The sequence below is a fragment of the Staurois parvus genome, unplaced genomic scaffold, assembly GCF_062004578.1.
Source record: "Staurois parvus isolate SC_StPar_1 unplaced genomic scaffold, SC_StPar_1.0 ptg000529l, whole genome shotgun sequence".
Lineage (NCBI taxonomy): Eukaryota > Metazoa > Chordata > Amphibia > Anura > Ranidae > Staurois > Staurois parvus.
In genome coordinates, this window is record NW_028318325.1 from 447,380 (window position 1) to 467,385 (window position 20,006).

General features: G+C 44.2%; 1 protein-coding gene across 2 annotated transcripts in view; it reads left to right on the forward strand.

Annotated features, from left to right (window-relative positions):
• The window catches only part of KIF6 (kinesin family member 6), a 374,519-nt gene that overhangs the window by 317,633 nt on the left and 36,880 nt on the right, over positions 1–20,006 (forward strand). For both annotated transcript variants that reach the window (XM_089690367.1, XM_089690368.1), the window contains exons 16-19: positions 5,235–5,285; positions 7,178–7,262; positions 10,687–10,822; positions 10,986–11,044. In XM_089690367.1, the coding sequence (XP_089546493.1) occupies positions 5,235–5,285; positions 7,178–7,262; positions 10,687–10,822; positions 10,986–11,044 (331 nt within the window). The remainder of the gene's footprint in view (positions 1–5,234; positions 5,286–7,177; positions 7,263–10,686; positions 10,823–10,985; positions 11,045–20,006) is intronic.

Here is a 20,006-nt window from a genome sequence, read left to right on the forward strand (position 1 = left end):
GTTTATTCCTGAACACAACCCTTAATGTGAGCCCAATTCCTGAACATAAACTACCGTCTAACCTTGACCTAAACCTAACCTACAACCTTGACGTAAACCTAATCTCATACCTCAGGTTTATTCCTGAACACAACCTGTGTAATACCGATCATTATCCTGAACTTAATCCCCAACCTTATAACCTAAAAACTACCCTTAACCTAAACCTAACCCTTGCCATGGGTCATACCAACTACCTAACCTTGACCTAACACCTAAACGTAACCTACAAACTTGACGTAAACCTAACCTCATACCTCAGGTTTATTCCTGAACACAACCTTTAACGTGAGCCCAACTCCAGGACATAAACTACCGGCTAACTTTGACCTAAACATAAACCTAACCTACAACCTTGACGTAAACCTAACCTCATACCTCAGGTTTATTCCTGAACACAACCCTTAACATGAGCCCAACTCCAGGACATAAACTACCGTCTAACTTTGACCTAAACCTAACCTACAACCTTGACCTAAACCTAATCTCATACCTCAGGTTTATTCCTGAACACAACCCTTAACATGAGCCCAACTCCTGGACATAAACTACCGTCTAACCTTGACCTAAACCTAACCTACAACCTTGACGTAAACCTAACCTCATACCTCAGGTTTATTCCTGAACACAACCTTTAATGTGAGCCCAACTCCTGGACATAAACTACCGTCTAACTTTGACCTAAACCTAACCTACAACCTTGACCTAAACCTAATCTCATACCTCAGGTTTATTCCTGAACACAACCCTTAACATGAGCCCAACTCCTGGACATAAACTACCGTCTAACCTTGACCTAAACCTAACCTACAACCTTGACGTAAACCTAACCTCATACCTCAGGTTTATTCCTGAACACAACCTTTAATGTGAGCCCAACTCCTGGACATAAACTACCGTCTAACCTTGACCTAAACCTAACCTACAACCTTGACGTAAACCTAACCTCATACCTCAGGTTTATTCCTGAACACAACCTTTAACGTGAGCCCAACTCCAGGACATAAACTACTGTTTAACTTTGAACTAAACCTAAACCTAACCTACAACCTTGACCTAAACCTAACCTTATACCTCAGGTTTATTCCTGAACACAACCTTTAACCCTTAACATGAGCCCAACTCCTGGACATAAACTACCGTCTAAATTTGACAACCCGTAAACCTAACTCTAACCCCGCCGTAAACATAACTTTATACCTCAGGTTTACACAATTTTTAACCTAACTGCTTAACATGAGCCCAACTCCTGGAGATAACCTATTATGTTCTGTCCCCCTTTGTAATGTACAGCGCTGAGCGAACTATTGGCGCTTTATAAATACTGTATAATAATAATAATAATCTAATCTTGACTTAACCCTTAAACCTAACCCTTAACCTTGATGTAAACCTAACATTATACCTCAGGTTTATGTCTGAACACAACGTTTAACCTAAACCCTTAACATGAGCCCAAACTCCTGGACATAAACTACCGTCTAACTTTGACCTAACCCGTAAACCTAACTCTAACCCCACCGTAAACATAACTTTATACCTCAGGTTTATTCCTGAAAATAACTCTTAACTGAAATCTGACTCCCTAACGTGGACCCACCTTCTGGACATAACCTATCATCTAACCTTGACCTAACCCTTAAACCTAAGCTTTAACTTTGACGTAAACCTAACCTTACACCTCAGGTTTATCTCCCCTTAATATACCCTTATTATGATCTTAACTGCTGGACGTAATCTACCATCGAACAACTTTAACCTAACCCCTAAATTTGAACTCTAACCCTGACATAAACCAAACCTTATACCTCAGGTTTACACAACTTTTAACCTAACTGCTTAACATGAGCCCAACTCCTGGAGATAACCTATTATCTAATCTTGACTTAACCCTTAAACCTAACCCATAACCTTGATGTAAACCTAACATTATACCTCAGGTTTATGTCTGAACACAACTTTTAACCTAAACCTTTAACATGGGCCTAATGCCTGGACATAAGCTACCATCTAACTTTGACTTAAGTTTGATGTAAACCTAACCTCTCAGGTTTATTCCTGAACACAACTCTTAGCTAAACCAACCTTCTGGACATGACCTACCATTTAACCTTCACCTAACCCCAAAGCCTAACCTTTAACCTTGATGTAAACCTAACCTCTCGGGTTTATTCCTGAACACAACTCTTAGCTAAACCAACCTTCTGGACATGACCTACCATTTAACCTTCACCTAACCCCAAAGCCTAACCTTTAACCTCGATGTAAACCTAACCTCTCGGGTTTATTCCTGAACACAACTCTTAGCTAAACCAACCTTCTGGACATGACTTACCATTTAACCTTCACCTAACCCCAAAGCCTAACCTTTAACATTGATGTAAAGCTAACCTCTCAGGTTTATTCCTGAACACAACTCTTAGCTAAACCAACCTTCTGGACATGACCTACCATTTAACCTTCACCTAACCCCAAAGCCTAACCTTTAACATTGATGTAAACCTAACCTCTCGGGTTTATTCCTGAACACAACTCTTAGCTAAACCAACCTTCTGGACATGACCTACCATTTAACCTTCACCTAACCCCAAAGCCTAACCTTTAACATTGATGTAAACCTAACCTCTCGGGTTTATTCCTGAACACAACTCTTAGCTAAACCAACCTTCTGGACATGACCTACCATTTAACCTTCACCTAACCCCAAAGCCTAACCTTTAACCTCGATGTAAACCTAACCTCTCGGGTTTATTCCTGAACACAACTCTTAGCTAAACCAACCTTCTGGACATGACCTACCATTTAACCTTCACCTAACCCCAAAGCCTAACCTTTAACCTCGATGTAAACCTAACCTCTCGGGTTTATTCCTGAACACAACTCTTAGCTAAACCAACCTTCTGGACATGACCTACCATTTAACCTTCACCTATCCCCAAAGCCTAACCTTTAACCTCGATGTAAACCTAACCTCTCGGGTTTATTCCTGAACACAACTCTTAGCTAAACCAACCTTCTGGACATGACTTACCATTTAACCTTCACCTAACCCCAAAGCCTAACCTTTAACATTGATGTAAACCTGACCTTATACCTCAAGTTTATTCCTGAACACAACTACCTAAACCTAACTCCCTTGACCTAACGCCTAAACGTTACCCAAAACCGTGACATAAACCTAATCTAAACCTTATTCCTGAACTCATAATCTAAACCTAACCCTTCATATAAGACTAACCCCTGGGCATAACTCAACCCCCTAGCATCTAATCTTGGCTTCACTCCTTAAACCTAACCCGTAGCCCAGATATAAACACCAATAATGAACATGTGTCCATATTATGCACACTAAAGAATTTACCAGCACTAAACACACATTAAAACAAGCCGACATTGATCTTTGAAGCTATAGGCATTGTGGATAAACCCATTTTCAAATTCACATCTGAAGCACTGATATCCCAGCTCCTCTGCAGTATGACAGCCTCTGTGACAGCCTGAGATTGAATTCAATGTTATACTCGTTACTGTTCAGTGTAATGGTTTTTTACAAAGCTCTCCGTTCGTCTTCTTCTCTGGTCCCCCACCGGCGCTCCTGGCTCCTCACCCTTGACCAGAGCCCCCAGTAGCAAGCCGCTTGCTATGGGGGCACTGGTGAATGCTCGCTCCTGAGCCACGCTCTATGCATTTATAACACACATAGAGCTGTGGCTCTGCCCCGCCCCCTGCGCTCTCTTTACATGCAGTGAAGCCAATGGCTCCCACTGCTGTGTCTCAGCCAAATGAGGAAAAGGAGACCTGAGGCTCCCGTGCACAGCACTGGATGGAGATGGGGCTCAGGTAATTATTGGTGGGGGCTGTAGGGGGAGCAGCAACCAGGTTTTTTACCTTCATGCATAGAATGCATAAAGGTAAAGAGACTTCAGCCTTTAGAACCACTTTAAGGCTCCTCTTCTGTACTAAAATGGCTTACTGTGATTTCATGGCATACTGCGAGCTGCTCACAACGTGCATTAGATGCTTCATCGAGTCAGATAGAGCCTACCTCAATTTTACATGTTTATGATAGGCTTCAGGTGGGAAGTCATGGGGCATTAAAACCAAAGAACAATAACCTGTTTTGACCACCTAGCCCAGTGGTGGGCAACCTTTTTTTTCAACTGAGCAAAATCTCGCCAAAACCACGATTGAAATTTATTTTGAGAGCCACATTTTTAAAACTGAAAATACATCCCCCATATAGTAATTCATCCCCCATAGTAATTCATCCCCCATAGTAATTCATCCCACATATAGTAATTCATCCCCCATATAGTAATTCATCCCCCATAGTAATTCATCCCCCATATAGTAATTCATCCCCCATATAGTAATTCATCCCCCATATAGTAATTCATCCCCCATAGTAATTCATCCCCCATATAGTAATTCATCCCCCATATAGTAATTCATCCCCCATAGTAATTAATCCCCCATATAGTAATTCATCCCCCATAGTAATTCATCCCCCATATAGTAATTCATCCCCCATATAGTAATTCATCCCCCATATAGTAATTCATCCCCCATAGTAATTAATCCCCCATATAGTAATTCATCCCCCATATAGTAATTCATCCCCCATAGTAATTAATCCCCCATATAGTAATTCATCCCCCCTATAGTAATTCATCCCCCCTATAGTAATTCATTCCCCATATAGTAATTCATCCCCCATATAGTAATTCATTCCCCATATTGTGTCAATTCACTTACCTTTGCTCCGCGCGTTCCTCTCGCCGTGTTCCCGCACCGTTCCGGTCTTCAGGGCGGACTGTGAGAGGAGAGGAGTTCGTCACGCTGCCCCGCCTACATCCTGACAGCCAATGTTTGCCACGCTCCGCGGGCCGGATTAAAAGGGCCGCCGGGCCGTAGTTTGCCCATTGATGGGCTAGCTGCAGAGTCCTGACTTTTGGGGCGGCCGCCCGAGAGGAGGCAGGGGAGCGGACGCCCGGCACACAGAAGAGCCGCATTAAAGTGTGTAAAGAGCCGCATGTGGCTCGCGAGCCGCTTCTTGCCGACCACTGACCTAGCCTAACCCCCAACCCCCTCCACCCCCCGGCCGTCTGTGTGAAAGAGGCCTCAGGGTTTACATCTATTGAAGTTGTCTCAGGAGATACCTTATGATTTGGGTTTCTTTTTTGTGTTTCCTGCAGATCACCTGAAGGGAGAAGTGGAGAAGAGAAGGATGCAGAGAGCAGCATTAGGTGAGTAGACACCATGCTACATTATATACAGGGGAGCAAACTATGTCCATCTGGAAAAGGAACACAAGGGGGCCCCAACTAAGTACAGTATTAAAACACAAGTTTATTAAAAAGTCAATGGGCAACTCCCATGTAAAGAGAGAAAGGCAAGCATGTCTGATTTATCAGTAGTCTGATGGTGGACACAAGCCAGGTTCTCCGACTGGACTGATGTTTCTGCTCTTCACAGTGCTCAAAGACCATGGGGGACCGCGACTGGACGTAGCAGAGCCACCCTGGAGAGCAAATGTAAGTGACGTCACCAAGGAGCAGCAGGAAGGAGCATGGTTTCGTGGTACAAAGCTTCTGCTTCTTCATCAAACCTGTGGTGGTTTGAGGTTTGATAAAGAAGTGGAAGCTCTGAAACACAAAACCTAGCCCCTCCCTGGGGCTCCTTGGTGACGTCACTTCTGGTTGCGTTTCACTCTGGCACTGCTACTTCCAGTAGCGATCCCCCATGCTCTGACCACTGTGAGGAGCAAAAACATCAGTCCAGTTGGAGAACTTGACTTGTGCCCACTCTCAGACCGCAGATACATCAGACATGCCTGCCTTTCTCTTCTAGCATGTGAGTTGCCTAATGGCTTTTTCATAAACTTGTGTCTTATTACTGCACTTCGTATTCTCCACTTGTGTTCCTTTTTGGATTCTGACACACACCATGATAAAAATTGACAGAAGGTCTAACCCAGGGTATGTCAACCAGGGTTCCTCCAAAGGTTGCTAGGGGTTCCTCAGATAGGTTCCCATTGGCACCATTGATCTTTTTATCTATCTGTAAGAGGTAATCCTTCCCAACGACATATACTAATTACGAATATAAAGGCTAATAGAGTGCTTAGGTCCATAATTTGTGGGAGATCTTAGTGCCGTTTGATTAAAGTTAATGATGGTCACCGACTCACCTATTATCAGTGGGGTACCTCCTAAGCCAAAATCCTATTAAGAAGAAAGTATTGTTGACCAAAGGAGGTCACCATAATAAAGAGGCTTCTCTGGAAGACCAACTGCAGTGTAACCAAACATATATTCACTTTATTCAGATCAAAATTACCACTAATCCTTCCCAACAACCACAAGTGTAAGGAGCATTCTTCCCGCTGGCCATCACACTAATGTATCATGAGTTGTAGATATAGTCATTTTCAACAAGGGTTCCCTGAGACTGGAGAGTTATTGTGAAGTAGAACAACAACAAGAAGTGCACCAACCTTGTGCATTACCTCAGTAACCAAAATGTATTTAGTAAAAGAATGGTACTCACAAACAGCGAATAAAAACAGGCATGTAAGTCCTCAAAGGGACTTTAAAGGCAAGATGCCAATGCGAATCCCATCATGGAGGAAGCCACTCAGTACAACTGACGCGTTTCGAAGGACATGCCTTCTTCCTCCTTTTTTGGAGTTTGATTCCATCTACTCACCACCGGTCTGGGTCCCGGAGCGCAGGAGATATCGCAACTGGAGAGTTATTGCAAGGGTTCATCAGTGTTCAAAAAATGGAGAAAGGCTGGTCTGACCCTTTCCTAAAGCCTTCAAAATAGCTTGGGCTTTAGGTACGCTTGAAGTAGGAACTAGGGTTAGCTGAACATCTTTTTTTCAGTATGACAGGTACCCTTTAAGGGCGCTGAGAGTTCAGGTGCTCATGGTTTAGTAGTAGACAGGTGTGAGTATATGCGATGTGTCATGTGATGGTAAACGACCCAAGAGCTATGTTGTCTTTCTTCCTTCTCCAAGCGTAGTAAGCTCCCTGGAATCACTGTAAAATGATTGTATTTACTACAAGAAAGCAGGAGGCCAAGGTTGGGAGCACATCCATGCCAAATATTCTATCATTTCCAAAATATCCTCTAGGTGTTTCCAGCTCCTCAGATGAACTGAACGTGTACGACCCAGCCGAGGATGAACTGCGAGGTCAGATGGAAGATGAAAAAAAGAGGTACGATCGCTCTGCGTGGCTGCAATAAAACGCACTTCATTTACACATTTCCCTTTATTGTTAGAAAAATTAGTTTATGTGAGTTGGCTGTCTTGACAGTGATTGCCGGTTTAATGACCAGAATGAGCGGAGGTATACAGGACCACGTGCAGAAACAGTAAATGGGCTGAGGAGTGGATTGCTACATGCAAGGGAACGTGGAAACACTTTGATTCCACTTGGGCATCTTGGCGGCGGTATACAACTGGGTCGCACACATCTAGTTTAGACATTTTGTTTTTGTCTAAGTCTGCAGAAGTGCGAAAAAACAAAAAACCCGTAAGTGAACAAAAAAACGTTCAAGTGCAAAACACAAAAAAGTGCACTTAGGGGTGTGCTTTAGTCCACCCCCCGAAAGGGGTAGGACCTCTACCCTGATCCCCCAGGGCGCGAGGCTCCTGACAGGGACTGAGGTTTCCACATGGTCCACCTAGCCAAGAGGCCTGGCGGACCCCTTTCCTTGTGGCTAGCCAAAGCCGACCACCAATCACTAGGTCAGAGGGCTCTCCTGAAGAGAGACCCCCCAGGAACAGGGGAGGAAGGAACCAAAAGGCCACGCATCCTCCCCCTAGACTTCAGGGCAGGCCCGAGGACCCACACCCTACCATCCATGAGAAAAGAAAAAAAAAAGTCTAGTTTAGACATTGCTTTACTAGCTCTAGCACAGTGTTTCTTAACCTTTTTTCAGTCAAGGCACCCTTTAAAATGATGGACCATCCCGAGGCACCCTTTAAAATGATGGACAGTCCTGAGGCACCCTTTAAAATGATGGACAATCCCGAGGCACCCTTTAAAATTATGGACAATCCCGAGGCACCCTTTAAAATTATGGACAGTCTTGAGGCCCCCTTTAAAATGATGGGCAGTCCTGAGGCACCCTTTAAAATGATGGACAATCCCGAGGCACCCTTTAAAATGATGGACAGTCCTGAGGCACCCTTTAAAATGATGGACAATCTCGAGGCACCCTTTAAAATTATGGACAGTCTTGAGGAACCCCATTCTAAAATGTAAAAAACTCTTCTAATAGTTTTGTAATTGCAGCAACACCCACACACATGTAGGACACCCAACATTGGAGGTTATTTATTCTTTCAAAGCAAATACACTTCTGCACACTGGTACTGACTAGTATTCCAATGTTTCTCTTCTCCCTCAGTTTTTCTCCATCACTGAGCTAATGTGACCCCAGCACTGACAGGGAGAGGTAGGGGATGATCAAACTAGGATGCTGTGCAGACAGCCTACATCCTCCTTATCAACTGATGATGTTATTGGCTGTCAGGACATCTGCGGCTAGAAGGTCGTAGTGGTGCCTGTGTGCCCGTAATGAAAACCCACTAGCTTGCATACAAGTTTTGGGCAATTTTTGGACATTTTGCCAAGGCACCCCTGAAGGAACCTCAAGGCACCCCAGGGTGCTTTGGCACCCTGGTTGAGAAAGGCTGTTCTAGCAGATCTTGCTTTTCAACAACTTGTCCAGGTGAGCCACCAACCCTGATTATGCCCTGGTATCCCTGGTTTTTACCACTCGTTTTTGCGGGCTTTCGTTACTGTCCCACCAGTATTAGATGTGATGAGAGAACACGTGACTTTAAAACTTAATGGTGTTCCTTTTATTTTATTTCTTGGCTTTTCTCCATTTTTCTTTTTATGTTTTGCCTACACTCACCAGCCACTTTATTCAGTCCACCTTGCTAGCACCGGGTTGGACCCCCTTTAGCCTTTGGAACTGCCTTCATTCTTCATGGCATAGATTCACTAAGCTGTTGGAAAGATTCCTCAGAGATTTTGGTCCATATTGACATGAGTTACTGTTGCCTTTCTACCATGTGGAACCAGTCTGCCCATTCTCCTCTGACCTCTGACACCAACAAGTGACTTGGCATGGAAATAGAAAATATCCTGTGAGAGGCAGTTGTGTGGAGGAAAATGCCTTGTTGAGGTCAGAGGAGAATGAGCAGACTGGTCCGAGATTATAGAAAGGCAACAGTAACTCAGGTCAGTATAGACCAAAATTTCTAAGGAATGTTTCCAACACCTTGTTGAATCTATGCCATGAAGAATGAAGGCCGTTCTGAAGGCAAAACGGGTCCAACCCGGTACTAGTAAGGTGGACCTAATGCCTTGTTGAGGTCAGAGGAGAATGGGCAGACTGGTCCGAGATAATAGAAAGGCAACAGTAACTCAGGACAGTATAGACCAAAATTTCTAAGGAATGTTTCAAACACCTTGTTAAATCTATGCCACGAAGAATGAAGGCCATTCTGAAGGCAAAAGGGGTCCAACCCGGTACTAGCAAGGTGGACCTAATGCCTTGTTGAGGTCAGTGGTCAGAGGAGAATGGGCAGACTGGTTGCTGCAACATTCAGATGATAGGGTCAGAATCTGGCATAGACAACATGAAAGCATGGATCCAATGTTTCATGGTATCAGCGGTTCATTCTGGTGGTGTAATGGTGTGGGGGATATTTTCTTGGCACTAGCAAGGTGTACCTAATAAAGTGGCCGGTGAGTGTAGAATACCAGTGGTGGCTGCATTCTTTTTATTTTCTTTCTTATCCATTGAGAAACACAGGAAGTCATACTGCCTCCTACAGGATAATTGGAGACTTGCAAACAAAAAGTCTGTAGGCCAGCTCTGGATATCCGCTCCTCTACCCTGCATGCTTGAGTTTTTACCAGTGTCCTAGGACGAATGATGTCTTCAGCTCTGCTGGGAAAAGTCCAACCATTTTTGCTTGCTTTTTACTTAAATTCTTCTTCAATGTTTCACTGAAGAGATTCCTTGCTACATTGCTGCTTGAGTTGGTCTCTAGATGCCACAATCTGGATCAGCCTTTTATCAACCAAGCTTTAGAGTGCCATTATGGAGCCAAGCTGGCCACTGTGAGGCCTGGAAGTATAATTTGGGCACTGGGTTCCATTTTCGCACTTTCCAGACCCTGTTCTAGTTAAAGGTTATCCTGTAAACTATTAATCCCCCCCCAGCGCCCCTCTATATAATGGAAATGTAGAGGAAGACCGCTTGGGTTGCCTGTTTGTAGTGCAGCCTGGGTGACGACCACGATACATTGGAGTTCCCAGGACAGGAAGTGTGTTATTTGCAGGATTACAGGTGAAAATAAAACAAAAAAGCCCGAAAAAGAAATCTAATGCAGCCACCACACCTGTGGGGACTAATATGTTCTACTGTTTTGAGATCTAGATACGCTTTGATGTGCAGTAAAGTATAAATAAAGAGCTGCAAAAGAAAGAATTGATACACAGATTACAGTCATTACAGATATTAACCCCGAACAATATTTTCCCCATAGTACTCCTTCAGATCCTGATTATGTTCCCTGATTATTGCCTGGCAAAGTCACTGTTTCCTCTTCTGCAGGTACAAAACCCTCTTCAATCGTCTGAAAAGCCTGAAGACAGAAATCGAACACTTGCAGCTTCTCCTAGAAAAGGCAAAGGTCAAACTTCAGAAGGACTTTGAGGAGTGGTGGGCCGAGGAGGCCTCAGACTTACAGGTGACCTACAGACATGTTCTTCTTGTGTCTTTTCTGCATTGCCTGGTCATTTTATAGCATAGTCATGGCCCCCGGCACTGTGCTGAGCTGGCAAGGTGTCCTTGTATCTATGGCTGGGCGATCAGTAAAGCATCAACAGTAACTTATTTTCTTTTTTCTGCAGAACCGGACAGAACTGAGCACAAGCAGCACCGTGTCACCTTCTCGGTCCCTTTCTTCCAGGTACAAAACAAATTCATTGGTTTCCAAGAGATTCCCTTTTTAATGTAATAATAAACTGGAGAGTAGAGGAGGGAAAAAACTGTACTTGGTCCTTCCAATGGTGAAGGATTTAGTGAATATTGGCAGTTGATTTACAAGAGGAGACCATTTAGTCACATGACCTTCGAAGAATGAGGGCAGAGCCATTTGAGTCATCAATGGTTCCATTTAGACCTGTGATTCTATATGAGCAATCTTGCACAGTGCTGGAAGGTCTAAACGTTGGAGCTAACCATTTCAAAATGGCGGGTTCAGGCTAAATTCGGTATTACAATATAATTAATCTGGACAGTAACAGGCTGGGTATAAAAGCTTTACTTTACACATACTTTACAAAAACAGAAGATATTTAATATATCACCTCTTCCATCATCAAGGATCAAGGATTGCAGGTGGGACCAAGTAAATGATTCCTATATGTCCTTGCTAATGTTGCATCTGGAATTTCTGACTTATAGACCAGCTATATCAAACTGCACGTCCAGAGTCTCTGGTTTATAGACCGGATACATCCTAAATGTAGAACCATTTATCCAACTGTCCATCCAGAGCCTCTGGTTTATAGACCGGATACATCCTAAATATAGAACCATTTATCCAACTGTCCATCCAGAGCCTCTGGTTTATAGACCAGATACATCCTAAATATAGAGCCATTTATTCAACTGTCCATCCAGAAACCCTGGTTTATAGACCGGATACATCCTCAATATTGAGGCATTTATCCAACTGTCCATCCAGAGCCTCTGGTTTATAGACCGGATACATCCTAAATATAGAACCATTTATCCAACTGTTCATCCAGAGCCTCTGGTTTATAGACCAGATACATCCTAAATATAGAGCCATTTATTCAACTGTACACCCAGAGCCTCTGGTTTATAGACCGGATACATCCTCAATATTGAGGCATTTATCCAACTGTCCATCCAGAGCCTCTTGTTTATAGACTGGATCCATCCTAAATGTAGAACCATTTATCCAACTGTCTTTCCAGAGCCTCTCGTTTATAGACTGGATATATTCTAAATATAGAGCCATTTATCCAACTGTACACCCAGAGCCTCTGGTTTATAGACCAGATACATCCTAAATATAGAGCCATTTATCCAACCGTCCATCCAGAGCCTCTGGTTTATAGACCGGATACATCCTAAATATAGAGCCATTTATCCAACTGTACACCCAGAGCCTCTGGTTTATAGACCGGATACATCCTAAATATAGAGCCATTTATCCAACCGTCCATCCAGAGCCTCTGGTTTATAGACCGAATACATCCTAAATATAGAGCCATTTATCCAACTGTGCCCCAACTCTATGCATACTGTGCACAAGAGTAGAGGCTCTCTTGGCTCTCTCCCGCCTCATTGACTCAGAGACAGCATCGGGAGCCCTTGACTGTCAAGCACTACCAGTGAGGAGGGAGCAGGGGTGGAGTTGAGCCATACTCTGTGTGTCTATGGATGCACATTGCCGACTCAGGAGCAAGCCCACACAAGTGCCGCATGCTATGGGGGCACTTGGCGAGGTGGGGAGCCAGGAGCTCCGGCGGGAGACCTGAGAAGAGGCGGATCGGGGCTGCTCTGTGCAAAACCATTACAGAACAGGTAAGTATAATCTTTTAAATATAAAATGTAATCCTTTACAATCACTTTGATACTTTGATGTCTCCGTATAATAAGCCACTAACCACAGCAACCAATAACCTGCACCCTGTGCGCTGTTGTTCCTCCTCCACCCCGATGACCGGTGAAGGAATGTTTCACTGCAGTCTGGAGCTCCGTGATTAACTACATGGACCCACAGAACTATTAGGGACTTTTGTATTTCCAGCAATGGTTGAGCAGCTGTTTCTGCCAGTAAATATTAAACAAAGCCATAAATCTCCAACTGCCACCAGAAAGGGCTGAAGTCCCCCCCCACCCCCCACCCCCGTGGCCTGGTCTGTGTATGATCGGTAGTTTATGGAATATTTTCCAAGTATTAAATCTCCTATTACAGACCCGACACCTAATGCCCGGCATTGCAGTACAGAGCTTTTCATCTTCCCGATAATGTAATCACCCGTCATAACACGTCACCCATTCCGGGATTTTCTGCTCTTTCCCTCCAAGTGTGCCCTTGTTTCTCTTGCACCTTCCTTGGCGTTCTCTGCCCGTCCTGTAGACATGAACTGGCGGCCTTGGATTGGAAGTCTCAGCGCTCGTGGCACCGAGCGATTACAGAGCAGCTGTGGCGGCTTGTCTCCATGCCAGGCTTTACATTGATGTGACACAACATATGGCTGTGAACAGCTGGTTCTGCTGCAGCCTGGAGAAGCCAAGATAGGCTTTCAATGTTCCCACCATTAGATCCGCCATTGCTGTGGGGGGCAAGGGGCATTCTTACATGCCACTCCCACACATACCTGCTTGCATCCATGTTGTCTGTGATGTCTGCGGGTTGTTTAGGTGAACGTTTGCACTCACAAGTGAGTCCAGTCTATGCCAGAAATACCTTTTAAGGGCTTGTTGGCCCACTTTTATAGAAACAAAAGAAGGAAAAAGTTCACACTAGTCAGTAGCCATCGCAGGGGTTTCCACCATCAACACAAAATACAGTGATCTTCAGCCTCCTGGATCTCGTCAACAGCACCACCGCTCAAGCCCAGGGCTGCCTTAATGCATGGGCACCCTTGGGAACTGCCCAGGGGCCCCAGGTGCATAGGGCCCCCATGATAATCGTGCATGACAACTGTCCCGGATTTGCCAGGACAGTCACGTTTTGTACCAAGCTGATCCCAGTATTGTGCCCTTTTGACTCTCCCTGTATTGTGCCATTCTCCCTCCCCCCCCCCCCCCCCTCCCAGTCTATGCCAGAAATGCCTTTTAAGGGCTTGTTGGCCCACTTTTATGGAAACAAAAGAGGAAAAAGTTCACAGCAGTCAGTAGCCCTCGCAGGGGTTTCCACCATCAACACAAAATATACTAATCTTTAGCCTCCTGGCTCTCGTCAACAGCACCACCGCTCAAGCCCAGGGCTGCCTTAATGGATGGGCACCCTTGGGAACTGCCCAGGTGCATAGGGGCCCCATGATAATCGTGCGTTATATCATATTTGCCAATTGTCTCGGATTTGCCAGGACAGTCCTGTTTTTTACCAAGCTGATGCTAGTATTTTCCCCTTTTGACTCCCCCTGTATTGTGCCCTTCTACCCCCCCCCCCCCCTCCCAGGTCCATGCCAAAAATGCCTTTTAAGGGGTTGTTGGCCCACTTTTATGGAAACAAAAGAAGAAAAAAGTTCACAGCAGTCAGTAACCCTCGCAGGGATTTCCACCATCAACACAATATACGGTGATCTTCAGCCTCCTGGCTCTCGTCAACAGCACCACCGCTGAAGCCCAGGGCTGCCTTAATGCATGGGCACCCTTGGGAACTGCCCAGGAGCCCCAGGTGCATAGGGCCCCATGATAACACTGTTCAACAAATTTTTATTTTTTGCCAGTTTTGGAAACAAAAGGATCCATTTCTTAATGAATTTCACATTCTGAGTTCAAATATAACAATGAAATTTGTCAATTGGCTCTAGTTTTTCTGTAAACGGAAAGTTTTCTACTATAGGCGTAATGACTACATAATGCACAATAATTATATAGATAGATGTCTTTCCACAAATATAAAGCAAGTGATATTGACTACATAACAAAGCCTAAATGGCAGAATATATTGCATAGGATTACCAAGAAAAATGATAGCCATAAGCTAAGTTGAATCATTTTAATACTTAGGATTCTCACTAGTTTTGTCTTCAGTTTGTGTCGGTTTTGCTTCTCTTGGCGCTTCTCTTGTATTCGAGGAAAGGGCTATCTCTTACAACTGCACGTGACTACACGCTTCAGGTTCTTCCTCACTTCACTCAACCACGAAGGATTCTGATGCTTTAGGAATTGGTAGCCCCTCTCCATGAGGAACTGGACGTATTGCCGATGGAATATTTGGATAGTGCACAGATAACTTTTTCTTCTTATTTAGCCCTTTTACAATTGGAGGCACCATACAAAAGTAACAATTACTAACATGATCTGTTGGCTCTCTCCAAATCATTGGCACAGCGAAAGGCATAGATGCCTTTTTTCCATTCAACCATTGCTCCAGTGCCGTCCCACAAGAATTGCAGCATATATGTGGTGCCCAGCTCTTGTCCTGGTCTCCTATCTTGCAGCCAAAATACAAGTTGTAGGCTTTCTTAATCATTCCTGTTATCCTCCTTTTTTGTGAGATAAAAGTTATTTCACCGCAGATATAGCAGAAATTATCTGCTTTATTCACACAAGTTCGAGGCATTACTGAGTAGCCTATATAAGCATAAAACGAAATGTAAAGACGAACTCCAATCAGCTACAGATACTGCAGCTTTTATGCAGTGAAGTGATGCAATTAAAGGCTAATATTGCATCATCTCAGTATACATGACATTTTCTATTGGTCACCAGTATCAATTGCGCAATATGCAGCTGAAGTTTCATCATAATTTTGAATGGCTTACGTCATTAGATGGGTGAATATATCATGGAAACTAGAGCCAATCAACATTTTTTAGGGTCATTTTCATTTTCAGCACCCCAAAATTATGTAAGATTAGCTAATTTTATGCCCAAAACTTTTTACCTGTTGAACAGTGTGATCGTACATGACAACTGTCCCGGATTTGCCAGGACAGTCACGTTTTGTACCAAGCTGATCCCAGTATTGTGCTCTTTTGACTCCCCCTGTATTGTGCCCTTCTGCCCCCCCCCCCCCCCCCCGTACTGTGCCCTTTGTGTTGATCAGTCTTTGATTTATGGCATGTTTTCTCCTTGTTTAAAATCCATTTTATTGAAAGTACTAATATATGTTTAATTCTATCAACTATTTATACTCTATTTCTTGAGGGTAGGTGCAAAATCAGGGCAGGCTGGTAGGGGCCCCAGTGCATTACCTTGCCCAGGGGCCTATGATGCTATTAAGAGGCCTTGTGCCTCTATAGTCCTGACCACCTCACCGCACCCCTGTGTTCAAGCGTTGTACCTCCGTCAGCTCCCTGCTGCTCCGGCCCTCAGGCTTGATCCTCTCTCTGTCCTAGACTGCACCGCGCAGGAACGCGCACCTCTGGCGGCTCCCTTGCAACCACACGGACTCCTCGGGAGGGTGGAGCCCAGAACCCTAGCTCTGATTTAAGTGGAAATGTACCCATAACAATAGAAAACTATATCCTGAGCAAGGAACATGCTTTCCACATTAACCACATCATTCATGACTGGGACCTGGTGATCGGCTGTGTCCAATCACAGCCCAGAGCCTTGTGTTGTCATTCAACACAGGGCTCTGTACAGAGGGAATGATCTCTTTGTTTCTTCTTCCTGCAAAGTAGGGAGAAGGAACAAACAGATATTTAGTACAAAGCAGCACAGAGTACACACATTAACACGTGTTAGGCTCACATTTAACCCTTTGATTGCCCTAGATGTCAACCCCGTCCCAACCAATGTCATTAGTGGATAGTTTTAGCACTAGTCAGTGGTTTAGTGTCACTGTTGATGTCAGTGTCAGTCAGTTCCCCCGCCCCCCAGCGTCAGTTAGTGTTAGATTTCCCACCACACTATCAGAGTGCCATTATAAGTCGCTGATCATCGCCATTACTAAAAGAAAAAAAATTCCAAAATATATCCCATAGCTATAACTCTCACACAAACCAATCAATATACACTCATTGGGATTTTTCTTAATCAAAGTCGTAGCAGAATACATTTTGGCCAAAAGTTATGAAGAAATTAGATTTTTTTATTTTTTTTTCATTGGATATGTTTTATAGCAGAAACTAAAAAATATTGTGGGTTTTTTTTTCAAAATTTTCTTTTTTTCATTTATATAATAAAAAAATAACCCAGTGGCGATCAAATACCACCAAAAGAAAAGCTCTATTTGTGCGAAAAAAAAATTGTATCAATGTTGTTTGGGTACAGCTTTGCATGACTGTGCAATTACCTGTTAGTAGCGCAGTGCCGAATAGCAAAAAATGGCCTGGTTATGAACGGGGTAAAACCTTCCAGAGCTCAAGTGTTTAATAGTTATGCTACCAAAATTAGTGTGTGCTGAAAATTGCCTCCAGCTCCTGTTTCTTCTTGCTGGAGGCGGCCATTTTGCTGAAGTCCAGAGCCCCTTAGCAGCAGTAAATCTTTAGGCTGTCAGCAGACTGGCCTCTACATTTTCGGCACAGCGCCTAAAAATGGAGAGCAGCTGAGCATGTGCAGAGCAGGGTATGATAGTGTGTCACTGGTTTTTAAACATTATAGGAACTTATTTTCAATGTTTTACATTTCTCTACCTACAAAAGGGGCCAGACTGAAATTATCCAGCAGGACTTTTTTAGCAAAGATACACTTCAAAAGTATTCTCATGGTGCATAAAATTAATTAACCACTTCCCGTCCGGCCGTTGTATATAAATGGCCGGACGGGAGCAATGCAGAGGCGGGTGTCCGTTTATAAACGGCCTCCCCACCCTCTGCTTGTGCTTGCTCCCTGGGAGTGCGCAGCACTGCGATCCGGTGCCCGCTCTGTCCTCCGGACACAGTGGAGCACACGATCATCATACGGGACCTCTGTGCGAGGTCCTGATCATGTGATCACTGATTGGCACTTCTGACATCTTTGCTTACTACGTGTGAAATCTGTGAATGATCACAGAGGTCACATGGTACAGGGCCATTCACAACAGCATTGTACCATGTGACAAGCTGTGACCAATCACAGCTCTCACAGTATTTCTCAATGGCTGGAAGAATGCAGCCAGAGAGAAGGAGAAATGATTCCTCTTACAGCCTTTATGGGTGTAAAAGCAATCAGTGTAAAAAAAAATAAAAATCTTCATCACCCCCCACAAGTAGTACAGTGTCACCATGGTGACCCCACACTGCTAGGGTGACAGTATGTAAAAAAAAAACCCATAAATAATAATATAAAAAAAATAAAAAAATAAATGTTTAAAAATTATCATTTTTGGTTATAAACTAATTTGGGTTATTTTTTTTTTTTTTTACTAAAAAGATAACGGAATAAATTTTGGCCAAGATTTATGATGAAATATTATTTATTTGCAAAATTTTATAAGAAAAACACTTTTTTTTCAACATTTTTGGACTTTTTCATTTATATAGCAAAAAAAATTAAACTCCCAGCGGTGAATAAATATCACCAAAATAAAGCTTTATCTGTCTCACAAAAATGCTAAAAAATTCATATGGGTGCAGTGTTGCATGACCGCGCAATTGTCATTCCAAGTGTGACAGCGCTGAAAGCTGAAAATTGGCCTGGGGGGGAAGGGGTAAAAGTGTCCAGACTGGAAGGGGGGGCAAGTGTCCGGACTGGAAGGGGGGGAAAGTGTCCAGACTGGAAGGGGGGGGGCAGTGTCCGGACTGGAAGGGGGGGAAAGTGTCCGGACTGGAAGGGGGGGGGGGGAGTGTCCGGACTGGAAGGGGGGGGGGAAGTGTCCGGACTGGAAGGGGGTGAAAGTGTCTGGACTGGAAGGGGGGGGGGAAAGTGTCCGGACTGGAAGGGGGGAAAGTGTCCGGACTGGAAGGGGGGGAAAGTGTCCGGACTGGAAGGGGGGAAAGTGTCCGGACTGGAAGGGGGGGAAAGTGTCCGGACTGGAAGGGGGGAAGTGTCCGGACTGGAAGGAGGGGAAGTGTCCGGACTGGAAGGGGGGGAAAGTGTCCGGACTGGAAGGGGGTGAAAGTGTCCGGACTGGAAGGGGGGAAAGTGTCTGGACTTGAAGTGGTTAATAGTGCCAAAAAAACCGTATAAAATATATATATATGGTATAAAAATACAAATTAATAGGATAGCAAAAAAAATATATTAAAAAAGAAAAGTCCAAATGAATCAGTCCACAAATCAATCACCACATGAAGAAAACTTGTGAAGAAATTAAATGCATACCTACAGTGAAGGAAATGTGTATTTGCTCCCCGGCTGATGCTGAATGTTCGCCCCTCACACAGAAATGATCGGTCTAACAATGGAATGTTCGGTGTAACACTGAGAGACAGAATACAACAACAAATTCAGCAGAAATGCGTCTAACAAATGATGACGGATCTGCATGTTCATGAGGGAAAGAAGGATTTGATCCCCTATCATTCAGCAGGATTTCTGGCTCCCAGGTGTCTTTCATACAGGTAACAAGCTGAGATTAGAAGCAGTCTCTTAAAGGGAGTGCTGCTAATCTCATTGTGTTACCTGTATAAAAGACATCTGTCCACAGGAGCAATCAAACCATCAGATTCCAAACTCTCCACCATGGCAAAGACCAAAGAGCTGTCCAAGGATGTCAGGGACAAGATGGTAGACCTACACAAGGCTGGACTGGGCTACCAAACTATGGCCAAGCGCTGCACTTCATGAATGGTCCTGTAGTCTTCTGGGACCTGTCACGTGTCCCACAAGACTTCAGGGAGGGAGGAAGGACAACTTCTGCTTCCGGTCACCCAGGCGATCGGACCAGAAGTGGGAGCAAGTACCTGTCAAATTCGGGTACCCGCCCCCCAAAAGGTGCCAATCCTTAATGGGGAGCGGGGGAGCAGTCCTTAAAGCGGAACTTCCCCTTTTGGGTGGAGCTCCTCTATAAGTAGACGATTTCTCCAAGGACCAGATCAGGTCACTGTGATGTTTTATTCTTGAAACCTTGGAATCCCAGGATGACCAAACTCCGGCACATAGACTCCTCCTCACCGAGCTCCACACTCCAATAACCATGGGAGAAAAAACGAGAGAACCCCCAATGGTGCCGTACCAACTACAAGATATTATTGCCACGATAAAGTGCCACTTACAAGATGGGAATCAATATAAAAGCCCAAAGATGTTGACTTTTAGCAAGCTCTCAGTGTTCAGAAAGCTGCACC